This window comes from Mytilus galloprovincialis, chromosome 5, assembly GCF_965363235.1.
Source record: "Mytilus galloprovincialis chromosome 5, xbMytGall1.hap1.1, whole genome shotgun sequence".
Taxonomy (NCBI): Eukaryota; Metazoa; Mollusca; class Bivalvia; order Mytilida; family Mytilidae; genus Mytilus; species Mytilus galloprovincialis.
Genome location: NC_134842.1, coordinates 64,409,491 through 64,428,714, shown reverse-complemented (window position 1 = coordinate 64,428,714; position 19,224 = coordinate 64,409,491). Strand labels below are relative to the sequence as shown.

Genomic DNA, 19,224 nt, shown 5'->3' with positions numbered 1-19,224 from the left:
ATGCTTTAGAATAGAGACATATTACTGGAATCAAAATCTTTATCGTCATTCAAAAGAGAATTTAAAGGATTTTTTTTTATTCAAAAATATATACTTAGTATATTTTTCGTTATTGGAATTTCCTAAAATGTGTTTGTTTTAATATCTTGAAACGATTTGTCGTGAACACTTTTAGTAATTTCGTATGCTCATGCTATTTAAAAAAAAAAAATCTATTGTTATGAATGACAGTGGACTGTGTTGTCGGTATGTAGATGCGGAGGTTTCCAGATCTCCGCTCGTCACAGCCTGTATTTAAAATCCATTGTTATTCGTAACAATAGATCTTTTCAGTTTACACAAATAGAAACTATGAAGTATAACAATAGGGCTACATGTAGGGTTCAAAATATCTTTCTTTCATTCATATTTATTTTTAGAAGTATTTCTCTTTGTTTATGCATTGCATAGATATCACGAGATTTAACTACATTATTACACAAGGAACCTTTATATTTAAAATGGCGATACATATTTAAAACACATATTAAACAATCTGGATTGTAATTTATAAAGCATTCCACGCGTTCTATAGAAAGGGAGTAAGGTAAGAAAAATATACAAATTATTGAATAGATATTTTACAACACCGTGCGGGTCTGGTCTTTATGATGATAATAATTATTATATTTATTCAGATAAACAAATCAGACTCAGTATAACCTGGGATATAAAGTAAAATCTCTAAAATACCGGACTCCAAAGAAAATTCAAAACGGAAAATTCCTAATCAAAAGCCTGGATCAAAAGCTCAAACGCATCACACGAATGGATAGCAACTGTCATATTCCTGACTTGGTGCAGTCATTTTCTTATGTAGAAACATATATGTATTAGTATACAAGTGCCATATATAACTGTCATACAACAAGCATTTTTATACAAACATAGCACATAAGAGACAATCAAGTAAACATAGTAAAGTAAGAAACCCATAAAGTGTTATTTTCATATGTTAAATTACAGTGCACTTTAATACAGTTTAAATATCATGAAATTCAATACAATAACTTAAAATATTACAAATACGTTTGTCCAATTTGAGCTGGTTTTTAAATACACACATTCAACTGTTGAATGAAAATTATTTGATATGTAAATGATTTCTTGGAAGGCTCCAAACAAAATCTACATGTTAACCTATGATGGTTTTCGGTGCAGATTTCGTCATATTTTCAATCGTTCTCAACACACATTTTTTATTAAATGGCGAATTTAGACGTAAGTAGAAATCTTTGTCTTCTTAAGGACGATACAGTTCTTAATGCAAAACGAAAATGAATACAAATTAAAAATGCTACCATTTCATTTCTTCCTTTTGACGTACCGTTTATTAAATTAATGTCAATGGTGATAATAATAAGACCTACACTTTTGAACGCTAAATTATCTTCACTGAATTAAAAAAAATCAAACCAAATCAATCAGTCTTCACCAGCGTGCAACAAGAAAAGCCGGACATTGAAGTCTTAAGGTATTGTATGGTAGACAAAGGACTTAGAGTATGTAGTTATGACGTAAAATTATTACATGTACTTACATGTATGGACACGAAACACAGACATTTGTCTTTTATTACTTCATCGTGCTCACCACAACATCGCATTCAAGTCTTGATACCCAAAGTCAAAAACAGAATATCTTCTTTCTATTTGATTTTAAGCGTTAACACATAACATTATATTATCAATAAGAATACTAAATGTACTGCGAAGAACATCTATATCTAATCCGAGTTGAACAGCCATTCCAGTTAAGATTATCCATCAATCGACCATGTTTTACAAGGAGATACCTGTAATAAGTCCGGAATATGACAGTTGTTGTCAATTTGTTTGATGCGGTTGAGGTTTTCATTTAATCATTTTATAACATTTTTTCGTTGTGAAATTAAAATTGGAGTGCGGTATTTTTGTTATGTTACAGTCAGAATGGGAATGCCTAGTGTGATATAGCAGTGGAGCAAGGTATTGGAGGTTGCATACGTGTTACGTAATTGTTTTGTACACTGATGAGTCTTATGTAGACGAAACGCGCGTCTGGCGTACTAAATTATAATTCTGGTACCTTTGACAACTATTTTGTACTTTGTGCAAACTAAAATTTGTCATGCAATAAAATTGGAACATGTTAGGAGACGGACAATTTAATCTGTCTATATAGTATATATTTAAAGTTTTGACATTGCATGCACTTTTTCATTTGGTTCAATGTATCTTTAGCTATACCCTTTGATATCTTGATATCATGTATTTTGATATTAAATACAATATAACACTATATATGTATAGAACCAAATAAGTTTTTTGTTGTCAGTATGAAAACACACCTGACAGTACATAAATCATTGAAGATAGATTTGATAACTTATATTATTGAGAGATTTAGAATGAAGAAAATATCAATTTCAACAGCGACAGTTTGTTTGAATAACTTTTCAATTCTTCAGATACATAATGTTTTAATTTTTTCAGAAGTTTCCGTAATCCATAAGATCAGCATTATACATGAACACAAACATTTGGACTTGACTGTTACGTACATGCACGTGATTTTAAGGAGAAAAGAAGACAAAATTCACATTTGAACATTAAAAGCTCAGAAAGTAAAACAAAATGCCACGAAGAGCAAGATCAGCTGCAGCTCGAAGGTATCTTGCATACATGTCTACATCGTTTTTCCCCTTGATATTACAATAATACAAAAAAGCACTACAAGTAATTCCATTTGATAAAAATGTAGAAGTATTTTTTCAGGACTGTCCATACATAAACAAATTCACTGATGAATACAAAAAAACAACCAAACATTTGATTAAGAAACAAATTGTGCAAATGCACTTGACAGTGACCCTGTTGTCTGTGAGCTCAGTACAACCCCAATTACAAACACTTCAAAAATAAGCGTTTGTTTAACATGGTAGTTTTTATTTGAATTTTTATCGTGCCGAAATATATTTTTCTAGAAAATATTGTGTCTATTTTTTCATTTTTCTATTTCGAGAGGTCTGACACAATGTAGTTAATGTAAAAAAAAAAACAATGCCAGAACCTTGAAAAGGTCAAACTTTCAGCTTGATAAACATGATGTTAGGCATGCCAAAAATACAAAAAAATCCTAATTGACTGTCTCAATTTTCAAAACAAAGTAGCAAGATAAACTGTGTTTTTAATGGTTTTCTTGACATCTAGACATGGTAGACCTGAAACATATTTCAAAAGGACGAACATGACAATTCTACGCGAAATTATGTCAGATATCCTTAAACGGAAATATGGATAAAACTTACGTACGATAGTTTCTTATTTAAAAAGCTGTCAACAAAAATGATAGACACATTGTTTTGTCAAAATATGCACATTTCAGTTATTAGATATGATATAAAACAAAAAGCAATTTTCATGGCCAAATCAAGACCTTCCTGGCCAACCGGGATAACTATTGAACAACAAAGAAATGATGCAATTATGGTTAGTGTTAACATTCTGGGATAATTATTACAGTGGTTTTGTCGTCTACAAACGCGTATCACAGATTAGATGGAATATCTGAGTTTACGAAGGATAATGGTCCAAACCAGTTACTTGACTATTTTACATTTGTAAATGTCTTATAAAATGTTTTCATCTTCTTTGTCTGGTTGATCATTTTTTTTTTAATCCTTCAGTAGTGAAATATGGTAGATTTACTTAGATTGCGAATTATGTAACAACTCTACAACTTTAACCTTATGACTCTTGATTCGAGCGTCAATGCGTCGTTTTTTAAATGCACAAAAATATAAGCCTGATATCTCTGATGAGTTTATTTAAAAGACCATAAAAAATACATCATACGTCACCCACAGAAGATTCTGAAAAAGAACAGCATAAGTTACAAACAATTGATGGTTTGGCAATCTGACAAATTGAATATCTGGACAGGATTATCATAATTACCGGACTAAACTGATTTGTAGCCCTTACTTGCATTGTATTTAAAACAACAACATAACTTGCATAGCTTAACATGTACATACATTCTTATGGTATATAGACGTCGGTCTCCAAGTTTTGTGCCTGCTAGAGCCCCACCAGCAGCACCAGCCCATTCTCCGGCAACACAGCCCAGACAACCAGGATTAATGGCACAGATGGCTACTACAGCAGCTGGAGTAGCTGTTGGGTCTGCTGTTGTAAGTATTTAACCGTGTTAACTGAATTAACAGCTCAAACATCTCTTAGCAAACTGAACACAACGGTCATACTTCGTACAAGCATTAATTTTCCTTATGTAGAAAATGGTGGATAAACCCTGGTTTTATAGCTAGCTATATTTCTCACTTGCATGACAGTCACAATGGATACCATTATATTTACAAAAATATGTGAGAAAAACAAAAAGACAAAATATGTAAAAACATCAGAAATTGGGATACAGCTGTCAACATTGTAGTTTATTACTATAAAAACAAATAGCATTGATATAACCGATGATATCAAATTTGAGGTACATGACGGAGAGTATGATCTCAACCAGTTAAATTTCAATTTACACAAATAGTATCATCATATTTGTTTTGAAGAAATAGTTGGCCAAGAAAGATAATTGAATTAAACTTAACTTTATCGATCATACATGTGTAATCAGTATTTTGTTCAACTGGTTTTTAAAACCAGTCACTTACAAAAACTGAACAATGACGTATCCATGTTACCTGTACTTCGTTAACCAGATATTTTTTAAAACAGTATAAAAACATGATTATTCATGATATTCATTAATCTCAGTTTATAAATATTAAAAGTCGACGAACACTTGAACCGGTTTATTTTCTTAATTTAACTATTTGTTGCAAAAACTAAGCATTGCAGCCAAGTAACTAATATTTTGCTGCGTGAATAGATCTTGTTTGTATTTTATTTTTTTGGAAACAGGTAAATCTAGTTTACATTGTTTCATCAACTTGAAATCTTTACAACATCTGATGATACAACAAATAAGCCTATAGATATGTCTAGGAGTGTAAACCACATATAATTCATCCGTTAGTTTCTCGGTATATAAAGGCAACAGTAGTATACCGATGTTCAAACTCATAAATCCAAGGACAAAAAACATTCTTAATCTTCACTGAACTATATCTTACAATATATATTTAATTTGCAGGAAGTGCACTCAAATCATTAATATCATGTTGGTAAAAACATTTTCACTTGTTAAGAAATCCACATGGATACAAATGCTAACACTTCTTGAAAACAATTACACTATGTAGTTCACTTTTTATGACTTTACAGGGTCATACACTAGGAGCAGCCATGACTAGTGGCAGTGGTGGTGAAACTCTCCCACCATACCAGGAACCAGTTTACCAGCAGACCCAAGAACAGCCATGTCAGATGGAGTTCAGACAATTCATCGAATGTACTCAGACACAAAATGACATATCAATGTGCCAAGGACTTAACGAAGTTTTACGAGAATGCAAGCTTAAATTTGGTTAGTAACGAAACTTCTTGTAAGAAAGACATCGTTGAATAATTCTCAGAAACAAACATATTTTCCTTTCTGGTGGATCAAAATAACTAACATTTTGTTTTGCGATCTCTTCGTCTGTCATTCCTCTATTATGCACCTAGTTACAGTTTGGCGAAAAGAAGTCTTTACGTGAAGTTGATGTCACAAAATTTTAGTTTATAGCACACAAACTTTGAAAGTTTAAACCATATTTTAGGTGTAAACAAATTAATAAAGCACTGTAATCGAACTAGCCGATAGAGTTTTTCACACGTCAGTTCGGTTTTCAAATTTGTATTGTACGTTTCAGTCAAGTTACCGTCTCGTGCTTGCGCATTTTCATCGAATCTACGTTATATAGTTGTTTATTTTCTTGGACTTTTATAGGGAAAAAAAAAGAAAAGTGTACTGTTCTTCATTTGTTTTCACGTCAAGTTTATACAAGGTACCCCTTTGTTCTATTGTCTTAATCCGACTTTTTCAATTTTCGTCACCAGACTTAGACGTAGTGAAATCTACAGCATTTGATCTCAGTTGACGGACATATCTTTTATAAACCTTTCTTCAAAATTGACATGTATTGACTGCTTTTGATTGGATATAACTTGACAATTGATGAGAAGAAATTCACATAACTTTCTTCAGCTTTTTCAGGAAGTACGCAAAATACAGAGGAACATACTGCCCGTTCTAGTAGCCATGCATAGTAAATAAGTGTTTAAAAGACCTTTGGGCAACAAACTTCATAAACATTCAAGAATGATTATTACAGTTTGTTCATATTCAATCAGTACAATATTTTTTAATTAATGTGTGTCGATAATCACTTTCGTGGGTTTCTCTCTCTAGATTTTGGAAGTGCATGATGAGATATTTGTCCTTTATTTACAAATCGGCAAGCTACAATTTAAAACATCAATATACAAATTGACAAATCACACAGTTACGAAGTAAGAATTTTGACCGCGTTGGCTTTTCCATTTTTGATAATGTGCTTTCCCTATATGACTTTTTGTTTTTCTTTGTTGGCATCTTAGTTTGTTTTTAAAGTGATTAAGATTATAACACAATGTTGACTGCTGTACACCTATTTTTGACATTTTTACCTATTATGTATGTTTGTTTTGTTCAAACATCGTTGTCAACACAATGTAATTGTATGCGACTGTCCTACAAATGCGAGGTTTAGCTAGCTGTAAAACCAGGACTAATCCACCTTTTTCTACATAAGACAAGGCCTGTACTAAGTCATGAAAATGACAGCTGTTATCGATTAGTTTAATGTGTTCGAATGTTTGATTTTGCCATTTGCTTAATGACTTTCCGTTTTGGAATTTTCCTCAGAGTTCGGTATTTTTGTTATTTTTCTGTTTACTTACACGTGTTACATTTATCTATCTATACAGTGTTATAACACTTTTTGTACATTTATATCATTAATTATTACAGGTGTACATTTATAATGGTTAGTTGTCAGATCCGAGCATAACTATGGTGACAAGAGACTTACACTTTCAACATGATCAAGATCCGAATTTGTATATAACTTTGTATGTGTTTTTCAATTGTCTGATTATTTTTGGAATCTTTATTGTTTATTCTTAAGTACGTTGTAACTCTTGTAATTTTCATTTTCTTATAACATCATCATCTTGGGAAAACAATTGCTCTTCAGCTGCGTACATTTTTTTTTTCCTTTCTAACTTTTTTATTCGAACGTCACTGATGAGTCTTTTGTAGACGAAACGCACGTATTGCCCAAATATAAAATTTCAATCCTGGTATATATATGATGAGTTTGTTTACACATAACTGCAAATATATTAAGTTTTGAAATATCACTTTACCTGTCGAGTTTAAAATGCAGTTCGAATTCGTTATGGTCAGTTGTTGAAATACATTGTTATCTCATGCAATACTTTCTGAGGTAATTGAAATTACATGCATGTGAATTTTTTCCGCTTTTATATGTGTTATAAATAAATGTCTTGGTATAAGGGTAATTTTGCAGTAAAAATGTAAATAAAGTAAGTTGTAATGGAATTTAACCCCATTGGTAGTAACCAAACTAAATGCATACGAATATTTCATTCTATCAATTGTAGTCATATTTGTATTTCATTTTTATTTTTGTGCTGTTGATGCTTGAAATTGAAGAATATGTATCTGTCTATGTCTTTAATGAAATATCAAAAATGAAAAAAGTGCATTTCCAAACTTAGATCATTTGACATCACATGGTAATGCTATTTACACATAATAATCTTCTGCATATGTTTATTTGTTTGTAGTGGATCAGCCTTTTTACAAATTATTAATAAAAACTAAACCATGCAAATTGTTATTCAAGTTGAGTAACTCTGTTTTTGTTTTAAACATTTTCTCATCGTGCTATGCTACAATTTGAAGTGTTTATTGCAAGTTCGCAATTTTTGTATCAGAAGTTGAACCTATACACTTATTGATTTCCATTATGTTGATACAATTTTCTCTTAAGCTATATGAGACAGTGAAAAGTTTCTCAAAGCATATGCATGTCCTTAAATTCTAAAAGTTTTAAAATTGTATTCAGTCCATCAAGTTGTTTGCCTCAATCAAAATAAGATTAATTTCGTGTCCGGTTATCATACAAATTTTTCATTTCTGAACGATTTAATTGTTTCTATAAGACAAAAAGCGAGACTGTCATGTCTTACACTTCGGCAATGTTATATGAGACATAATTTATGAAATTGTTAATTCTGTGAATGAAGGGATGAGAATTGGTCGATATCTAGCAAAGAATTATGATAAAAACCGATGCGAGTTGCTTCTTTTACTCGAAACGAAGAAGCATTTTGCTGCTATAAGATGTTTCTGAGATTTTTCGTCTTGAATTGATATATCAAATCGTTTTCTTTCTATTCATTTGCAGGCTGTCTTTTTTGTTAAAAACCTGATATCATGAATTTTATAGTTCTTCGTGATAGGGATACACATGACCTTAACAAAATATAAAATGAGCTGATGATATCTCGAAAATTGTCGAAATGTTAATACCCATTAAATAAGATTGGTTTACAAATAACCTTTGGGCGAAATACATATTAACATTTTTTTTTATCGGGTTAAAGTCAAGTTATGATTAAACATAGTTCAAGTGTTGGTTTACGGTAATTATTGCATTCTTCTCAAAATGAAAGTTAGTATGTATCATGACAATTAACTGTGTAATGTATATACCACATTGGGAAATGTGATAAGTTTAAACTGTTAAAACGAAGACCTACGTCTAGTAAGGTTAAGGTTGTTTGTTAATTACAAATATTTCTTATGCCAAAATTGTATGATTCATTTTACCTGGAGTATGGTTCCTTATGCACATATAATCCAGTTTGTCTACTTGTTTCCATGAGTGATTTTCCGGCAAAATTTGGAAATGAGTATTTAACAGCCATAAAAATGGTAAAAATACATTTCCATAATTGAATGGTTAGTTCAAAATTTTAATAGAGCCTTTAACATGAAAAATTAAATATTTTTTTAAAGTATCTTAACGAACTTGAGTGCTATGTTCATAGGCTTTGAGAAAAATATTGTGGCGAGTGGCGAATGTAACCCCATTCATAGCCAAATTTTGAACGGATTGACCTAACATTAAAAGTAAATAAACGTTTTCTGGATACCTTTTTAGTTAATGCTAGCGTAGCCACGAAATAACCAAACTTACCCAGGCTCTATGTACTGTATATGAACTACAAAGGTAAGTTATGCACTGGACACCTTGTCACAATCAGGGACAAGTTTCTACAACAAATCGACATAACAGACATTTCTCTGGAATGACAAAGCTAATACTCGACCTGGACATTAATTTGGACCATTATAAGCTAGCATTATGGGAAGAAAGTCTTAAAGAAATAACAATAAATATTTTAATATGGCATTAAGTTTAACCACAATACAAAAGGTAAGTAAAGTGGGGAAATGTCTAACTGTAAGTAGTGGTTTTTGAACTATATCATTTAAACCAGTTTATAACCATGTCCTAACTTTTAAACCCTTAATAATGTCAAAACATTTAACAGTAGAAATTAGTCCAGGACAGTAATATTAAACAGCATGACTGTATTATCCAATGGTACTTTCTTGAAATAAGAGTTGCAATATAACCAATTTCAAACACAGTCTTTTCTTTAACTATAAATATCTGGTTTTGAAAAGGAGTGACTTTATCGTGTACTTTAACATAGGTTAAAGTTTCATATAAACAATTGTAATTATATAAAATGTAGATAAGCTCCGAATCGATCGAGCTAATTAATTAATTCAAAATTCAAAATGCCACATTCGTCCCCACTTACAGATCAAATGTTATCATTTGATGTAACAACAATAATGAAAAAAAGTACATGTATATAAAATATATATCAAAATATTCAATAAATGTGTATTATTTTACTCTTAACAACAACCATAAAAACCCTATTTCTCGTATCAAGTATAAACTAGAAGAACTAGCCAAGGAATTTGTTTTTGTCCCGGCCGATAAAACTGCTAATAATATCATTATTGTTTCACGTAAATTTTACATTGCGGTTCTGAAAAAAAGAAATCACCAATTCACCAACATTCCAGCTGACTCCATTTTCAGAAAACGACATCTGTAGCAAACATAAACTTTTAACTACCTCATTACAAGCAGAACCAAGTACAATGAAAGTCCCAACTATGTACTGGCTTCCAAAGCTACACAAAACAACTTACAAATATATAGATTTATTTCGTCTTCCGGCCATGGTTCCACTACTAAATTGTCTATTCTTCTTACGAGTACACTTGGTACAATCAAAAACCTGACAATAAATTGTTCAAATAAGGCATTTGAAAATAGTGGAATTAATTACTTTTGGATTGTCAAAAACTCGTTAGAAATACTTGATAAATTGCATGCTTTTATTGATGATTTTGAATCAGTTCAAAGTTTTGATTTTTCTACATTATATACCACTTTGCCTCACATTCTCATTAGGAAAAAAAACCACACACCTAATTAAATGGGCATTGAAAAAGTCAGAATGCGAATACATATGTTAAATATGTTTTAGGTCATTTTTTAATAGCAATGTCAATTGGACATGCTTTGATACTATATCTGCCCTTGAATTTTACTAGATAACAATTGTGTTCGCTTTGGAGATTCCGTATATCGTCAAGTAATCGGAATTCCAAAGGGGACTAGCTGTGCAATACTTATTGCGGACCCTTTTTTGTATTGCTATGAGTTACAATTTATGACTAAAATTACCAAAGACCCATCGAAAAAACATCTGATACAAAAATTTAATAATACTTTAAAAAATTGGATGATATATTGGAACTCTATAACGACGACTTCAGTATATATACTAAGGAAATTTATCCTGTTGAACTTACTTTAAATAAATCTTATACTAACAATGATCACTGACCTTTCCTCGATCTTGATATCTATATCATTAACGGAAATCTTAATACAAAACATATTTTTCATTTGCTTTCGTTAATTATCCATTTTTAGATGGTGACGTTCCGGTGTTTATATATCTCAACTTGTACGATTCGCTCGTGTATGTAACAACGTTTTAGATTTTAGCGAGAGAAATTTATGTATTACTGAAAAATTGTTACACCAGGGTTTTCGATATCACAAACTAGTCAAAACATTTACTAATTAAATTTTATCATCGGTACAAGGACATCATTCGTAAATATAAGTCAACATGTATACTTCTTATACGTTCAGGTATTTCATATTCAATCTTTTATGGTAATTTTCTTTACAAAGTACAAAAGTTTTCACCTCAGAAGCTAACAAAACCTTTAATATTGATTCACTTATAGAGTCTTTGCATTGGAATTTAACACATTTATTTAAAAACCAGTTGTTGGCATGACACGGGTTATGTTCTTCTCATATATTTTATGATGGTATAATACTAAACCCCTAACTGGAGGGATTGTGCCTGATATTTATATAATGAAGACATAATTTTCAATCAGTTTAATTGAGGTCTGGAGCTGGCATGTCAGTAACTGCTAGTCGTCTGTTGTTATTTATGTATTATTGTCATTTTGTTTATTTTCTTCTGTAACCTCTTCTGACATCGAACTCGGACTTCTCTTAACCTGAATTTTACTGTGCGTATTGCTATGCGTTTACTTTTCTACATTTGGTAGAGATATAGAGGGAGGGTTCAGATATCAACAAACATGTGTAACCCCGCAGCATTTTTGCACCTGTCCCAAGTCAGGAGCCTCTGGCCTTTGTTAGTCTTGTATGATTTTTTATTTTAGTTTCTAGTGTATAACATGTATAATTTCGAGTTCAGTATGACGTCCAGTTTCCCTGAACTAGTATAGATATTTGTTTAGGGGCCAGCTGAAGCACGCCTCCGGATGCGGGAGTTTCTCGCTGTATTGAAGATCTATTGGTGACCTTCTGCTTTTATCTGTTCTATGGTGGAGTTGTTGTCTCTTTGACACATTCCCCATTTCCCTTCTCAATTTTATCAAAATTTTAAATAAATGTATAAAAAGAATATCGGTAATCAAATGTCAATGTCTCTATGTTGTTACAACGTTCCTTGTTATATTATTTTATTAAAATCAAACATTAATCTTTCGTCCCTAGCATTGTAATAATTTTGTTCTCTACATGAGTTTTTTTTCTGGTTCATATTATGTTTTCTTGTTTCCTGTCATCTTCTTTAGCTTTTTCCCCTCTCATTTACTTGTTCCCTTATTTGTTGAGCTTCTTTCCTTCATTTGCATAACCAACTCAATAAGGTAAGGCATCCTTTGGATCTTCTATTCATATTTTTACTTTGTTATAAAAGATGTCTATATTATATTCGAATGTAAACCCACCTTTGATGGTCGAATGTAACCCTATTTTTGATAGGCGAATGTAATCTCATCTTTGATGGAATAAATCAATAGGGTTTTGTCATTATAAACATATATGTTGTTTATAAATATGATTCACTGATTATTTAATTATACATGTTTTTTTATTTTGTTGCTTCTTTGTCATTTTTATTATTTTAATAATAAAAGACAGTTTTCAATTCATACATATTGTTTGTTTGTCATTCCTTCATCCTATCAACATGAGCGCAATCATGTGATGGACACACATAGTATATGATTCATGGTCTATTAAAAATCAACTAATAAATGTAGCATGAATAATCTGTATGCGAGTTGAAAAATAATTTTATTATTTATTAATTTGTTGTTTTCCATATAGGACTGATAAAGGTTGGCCCTATGTAAGTTTAACATTATTTGTTTATCCATTTATTTGATTTGTTTTTGTTTTTGTTTTTAAAGTCTTATATTTCATAAAAAGGAGATACCAGTTCTTTACACAGGATATAATTACTCTTGTCAAAAAACGATGCATTGGTCTTATCAAATTATTTAAAGACCCATTGTTTCATTTCTTTATATATTTATTCATTTAAATATTTACCCTAGTTATCGAGATTTTGACCGTGCATTCAAACGGAGAACGTCTTTACTAACAATGGCGAATATTTAAAGACGAAACCAACAAATATGGTAAGTGAAATCACTTATATTGCATTTTACTATTGTGTAAATGATGCGGTCCAATTTTCTAAAATTATGCAGCGTATTTACTCAAAATACCCAGTACATAAACATGATAAAATTACCATTAAGTATCTATAAAACAATAATTATAGAACCACATATTTTAAAGTGACATTTTGAATAGGAAAACAACACATTTGGCAGACGTTTCTCGAACGTGACACATCATTCTGACAGTGTTTTACGGGTTTGATTTAACTATAACTCATATCTTGCTGTCATATGCAAGAACAATATCAGTCAATATATTTTTTGAGTTTTATTGTTCGTCCTTTTTTTTTTCTTTAATTAATTTTCTATCATGTTTAAGACAATGATAATCAATCTCTTTATCTTAAGCTGCTACAACTTTCTAGTACAAGGCTTTGTGATATATTAGCATTTTGTAGAACAAGATGGGAACTATTATTTTTTGGCTCCAGTAATCGTTACCCAAGAAAGATTTATGATAATGATGGTTACATTAATCTTTTTAATGTCAGTGGGTAATACAAAGTTAAGGTATCGTGTTGTGTTATGCCTTAAAGTTGTAAAATAAAAGTTATTTGAGGACCTGGGGAAATGATTGAGAACCGTAAATCTAGACACCTCAAATGTGATTTTAAGCAGAGGTTCAATGTTGTCCGCTATGTTAAAGAAATCGTCAACCTGTTTTAATGTGCCTGTGAAGAACATAAAACTGTTGTCTTTGTATTGACAGTGCAATTGGATTTTTTCTTTCCATTGGAACTTAATATCTAAGATATTTTTAACAGACCAGACAGATATTAATCTGCATGTCGGAGAAAATATACCACCAATAGGCGCTCCTATAATTTGTTTGTATAAATGTCCATTTAATTCAAGTTCATTGTTTCTCAACTTTACAAATGCCGTTTATTCTGTTTGTTTGAAATTTTTAAAGTATATTCTTGTTTGTCAACTGATGAAAATGCATTTATAAATGTTACATCATAGGCAATAAGAATGCATTCTTTCTTGACCTTGTGCGACTCTATTTTATAAATGAAGTCTTTCGTATCTTGAATGTAAAAGTGATGACTCTTCAATAACGGTTTTAGAATTAGATCCAGTAATCTTTCAAGGCGTCTCGTAGTAGAGTTACACTTATGGATGATTGGTCGGTAAGAAATGTTTATGTTGCTAACTATTTGACCAGTTCGAAATGCCTCATTAATTATTTCTAGATTGATTTAATGACTTTTCGGATGAAGGTACATGTGTCTATGTTTTGATTTGTTGTTATTCTTCCAAAAATTATAAGTTTGTGAATCAATTTTTTTTTCCTATATAGTTTTTCAACACTATCTTTTATAGATTTGACAACAACGTTAATAGTTATTTTCTAGTAATGATAACTGTTAAGGTGACTTGTTTCTGTTTTGATGTAATAGATTTTTTACAACCGCTGTTGTGTTATTTTGATTGGGTTCATATAAATATGTTTTAGTTATGTTAGAGCTCTTCGTTTTCATGTTGATGAAATGTCCTTTAACTGTTTAACCTCAAGTTTTGATATATCTATTGTTATGTCAATTAACTAATTTTCTAGGGCAACATAGTAAAATTTTATTATACAGGCGTACAAAAGGCTTACAAAAAGCTCATACAAGCTCTTAACTATAACTTTTATATTTGATTGACATTAATGGGAATGTTATGGTGTATTAACGATATTAGCTTCTCTAAAATGCTCGGAGCATCCTCCAAGCATGCCTGGAGGAAGCTCTCTAGAATAAATATATGTTCCCTAAAGTGATATATCAATATGACATAATTTTCAGAAGTACCACATAGTACACGAACCGTTGGCTCACTAGGACCTACATATAACGGCAGTATATCGTGTGTTATTTATATATACACATTTGTTAGTTATAACAAATTTTACACACTATTGCACCTGCAATTTTGTATGGATATACAAATGATAAAACAGATATATTGAATGATGTGAAACAAAGATGTTAACTTAATGCCACATGCATGGTTTTTGGTGCTTTCTTTGTTGAAGGTCGCCGAAATGGCGTTGTGGTTCATAATTATATATATAATGTGTTCTCAAAAGCTGGCGTATCATGTTTGACTTCTCATTTTTAATTTTTATACATAAATGAGTTCTCCAATGTAATAAAAAAATAATTTGTTTATATCACACTTTTCAGGTCAGTCAAATTTTAAAGAGATTGGTGCAACAATATTTGATACTCATAAAGTGAGGCGTCCTCGGCAAAAATCAGCCAAACGTTTTAATAAAGCAGTTATTCTCTCTAAAAGTCTCACTGAAAAAAAAAATAGTTTGTTGTTATCGACGTCGCAGTAAGGTGTCAAGACGTCATAATTGTTTAGAGAAACGAAGTAGTTGAATATAACTGAAAATAGTTACAACTTTCCATAAACCAACTGACCAAAAAACTAAGACTACCAATTACATGTCACCCTTTAACAATTCATATGCCTGATTAGGGTTAAAACTGACAATCGCAAAACATGAGATGCGAAAGTTAACAGTAAATAGCTTTGCACTTAATGTTGATAAGAAAAGAACTTTGTTAAAATCGCTCGTTGCCTAAACCTCAATGATGTAAACAAACTCATCCTAGATACCAGGATTGAAATTTTGAATTTGCACCAGACACGCGTTTCGTCTTCAAAAGACTCATCAGTAACGCTCTAATGAATAAAAGTTAAAAAGGCCAAATAAAGTAATAACTATGAAGTTGATAAACTGTCTGATTACGAAATGATTTTTTTAATGAATGTGACCGTCTTCAGCCTGAAATATTTGCCACATTGAACGTTTCGGTATGTTTATGGCGAGTAAATACAACTGCGTCTTCCAAACGACTGCTTAATCGTAGTTTTTGTTTATCAAGACTATTGAACTAAAAAAAATTAGAGACCTTCCAAAATCCTGTATTGGCTGGATCAGAACACGGCCAATACGGAATAGTATCAATATTTGCCGAGTTGAAACTTTTATATGTCATAGTCAGTTTTAATCATATAAAGACCAAGAACAGAGTAGTTAAGTAATAATGATTTTTATTAAATGTATAAACAAATCAGAACTAATACGGACAAAACATCATGTGCAATAATATTGACGTTGACCTGACATATATAAAAAAGCCGTATTGATCCAAGGCTCAATTTTGGTTTTCATTTGTTTACGCCTAGGATTACTTAATTTTGGACGTATCGTTATGCATACATGTTAAATTACATTTTTATTATATTGTTTAACTTAGTATCACGAAATTTTGTAAATGATATTCAGTGTTTGTAACGTAATGTACATGTTGTAGGAATAAATAAACTGTCTGATTTATTCTTCCCAGCTTCTTTTTAAGTGGTAGATAAAACGGATTGTAATAGCAAAAGATTAAGTACTTGGATGATGGTTTTTTTTATCTAACAATGTTGACAAACAATCCATCGTGAATGCGGAAAGACAAGATAAGATGTCAATTGCTCTATCTTCTTCACTGTAATTTTCTTAGTTTTATCGAAGAACTAAAATCATTAATAGAAGTTTTATAAACTGGGTGTTTCTGTATTGGTCTTCGAGTCTTTGTTCTTTACAGCTAACATCGAATCTCGAATAAGGAGACAGTTTTTTAAAAGCAAATTTGCTTGATTCTGAATCCTAATGATTTGTTTCAATTGTATCGTATTGTTGTGATAATTTACCTGAATAAATACTGTTTAAACTAACCTCAAATCTCTAACCTGGCCAATACAAAAACAGTCTGTTAATAGCACTAATTTATTGTACTTGTCATTCTGCAAATTGGTGACTAGATAACTTATATCTTCGAAAATATTGAACATGGATAACATTATTTACTTATCTTGACATTAAGACGTATTCCAAAGGCCTATTTAAGTGAAAAAAGAAGCCCTTAACTTGATTACGACCACAGAGTGACATAACTATAAAGACAAATCTGCCTAGCCGTGCCGTTTTTTTTTCACCAAAAGCGTATCAAGTTTTACTTTTATATTTTGTATTGATCATGTTTCATGCGAGTTTTTAAAAACCAGCAATCGATTTATATAAATTATTCTCATTTTAGGAATTCTATTAGTTATGCTCAAAAGTTTGAGGCCAACACAAGAAAGGGAAACATAAATTGGTTAAGAGATGAATCGTTTTCTTCGTGCAATAAAACATGGCACCCCAGATCATATTAGATACGCTAGGATTTATCACAAAGTCGAAACAGACTTAAAGAATCTTATGGATGAATTTAACGCCATTGACAATTTCCTTTCTAAAATAAAATCAGATATTAGTGATCAAAGAATTTATTGCTTGAATAAAATAAGTGATATAAGAAGAGAACTAAATGACCATTTAGACAATTTAGAACAGAAATTAATCGATGACGTTTCAAATAAGCATGAACATCTGAATTCGATGATAGAGTTCACAACAAAGGAAACAGTCGACAACAAAACTAACATACAAGATATGTTGAATGATCTGAAGAGTTTAAAGCGAAATGATTCTGAGTATGATTTATCTATAATTACTGTTAAAAAAACCGCAGTAAATGCTATCAGCCATTCACTTAACAAGTTAAGAGAAGGAAACTGTCTTTCACAACCAAAAATCGCTTTGGATATCAATCCGGTCTTTAAGTCTTTTGGAAAACCAATTAACTCATTTGGTACGGTATCGGTTCAGTATAATGCTTCTGTCATGAGTTTTTCAAGACCTACACTGTCTTTTCCTATACAAAATGTTACGGTAAGTCAGTTCAGTAATGTTATTCCTAGGACAGAACGTTATGTATCTCTCCAAAAGGTTAATACTTTCAAATATCCAAGAGGAATGAATATAACAGGATGCGTACAACTACCAAATGGTAAATGTCTGTTTGTTGATCGTGACAAAAAGTTTTTAGTCTTGAACAAAAGTGGTAATTTCGAAGATAATGTATTAATCGCTAGCCACAGATCACCATATGACGTTTGTCATATTCAAGACAATACAATTGCCGTGTCTATTCCCGAAGATAACGCGGTAGTGTATATAGACATAATTTCGGGGAAAACAATAAATTCGTTTATTTTCAAAAAGAAATGTTATGGCGTTGCTTGCGATGGAAAATTTCTGGTTATTGGGTTTCCGCGTAAAGATAATGGCGTTTTTGCAGACTTAGAAGGCAATCAAATCAGGTCTTTAAAAATTCGAGGCGAACGTTTTGCATTTAGTGACAATGCAATATATAGTGTTAAGAAGAATGATGACGAGGTACTATGTTATGATTTATTTGGAAAAAAAACATGGATGTATCCCGATAAAGTTCGAATGCCGGTAGGAATTGCAGTTGATAAGAACAAATATGTTTATGTTTTCAGCAAATTCAATAATGCTATATATTCAATTTCGCCGTACGGATTAAATAGCAGAATTCTCGTAGATCAGGAAGAAGACGACCTCAAGGATTTTAGTTGTATGTGTATGAGTCCAGATTCTAAGCGTCTATTGGTATGTTGTTCCAGCAATCATGCTATATTGTACAATGTGGAACGTCACAGAGTTTGTTGATATTCTTTAATGTCAATGGAATGTGTAAAAGAATAATCATTCGTGCATAAAAGTGTATAGTTTATTTCAAGTCGTATAATAGTGCAAAGCAAGGTTATGTTTGAAATGTAATTATTATTTTTTTCAATTGATTTCACAGTTATATATTGGTGTTGTCATCGTGCAAAATTACAGAAACAAACTGCTTTTCATGTTAATTTTTGCCGGCTTGATCTATTTATTAGCCGAATATCACCATATCATATAGGTTGCATTTCTGTAAATATTGACAATGTAATTTCCCATAGGAAAACCTTTTACGGCTGAAACTGTACCACTTTTACTATGAAGTTTTGAAAAAAAATCTTATCCTAGAATTGAAAGTTCATATGCACTAAACAAAATTCAAAAAATTTCTTAACTATCCCTACCTCGAATGAAGGGTTACCACATATTTCAATATAAACAATATGCACATTTATATTTACTAGTAACATTCCCAAGTTATG

At 31.2% G+C, this 19,224-nt stretch overlaps 1 protein-coding gene across 1 annotated transcript; it reads left to right on the top strand.

The window, feature by feature from the left end:
- The first annotated feature begins 437 nt into the window (after positions 1–437).
- Positions 438–10,644, top strand: LOC143076247 (coiled-coil-helix-coiled-coil-helix domain-containing protein 2-like). Its single transcript, XM_076251977.1, has 5 exons — positions 438–586; positions 2,514–2,689; positions 4,075–4,213; positions 5,319–5,520; positions 6,988–10,644. Exons 2-5 carry the CDS (start codon positions 2,655–2,657, stop codon positions 6,999–7,001), a joined length of 390 nt encoding a protein of 129 aa, XP_076108092.1. The 5' UTR covers positions 438–586; positions 2,514–2,654; the 3' UTR covers positions 7,002–10,644.
- The last annotated feature ends 8,580 nt before the right edge of the window (positions 10,645–19,224 follow it).

Coding starts and splice junctions, on each gene's coding strand:
- LOC143076247 (XM_076251977.1), top strand. CDS start 2,655: ATGCCACGAAGAGCAAGATCAGCTGCAGCTCGAAG. Junction 2,690..4,074: donor AGATCAGCTGCAGCTCGAAG/GTATCTTGCATA, acceptor TATGGTATATAG/ACGTCGGTCTCCAAGTTTTG. Junction 4,214..5,318: donor TAGCTGTTGGGTCTGCTGTT/GTAAGTATTTAA, acceptor ATGACTTTACAG/GGTCATACACTAGGAGCAGC.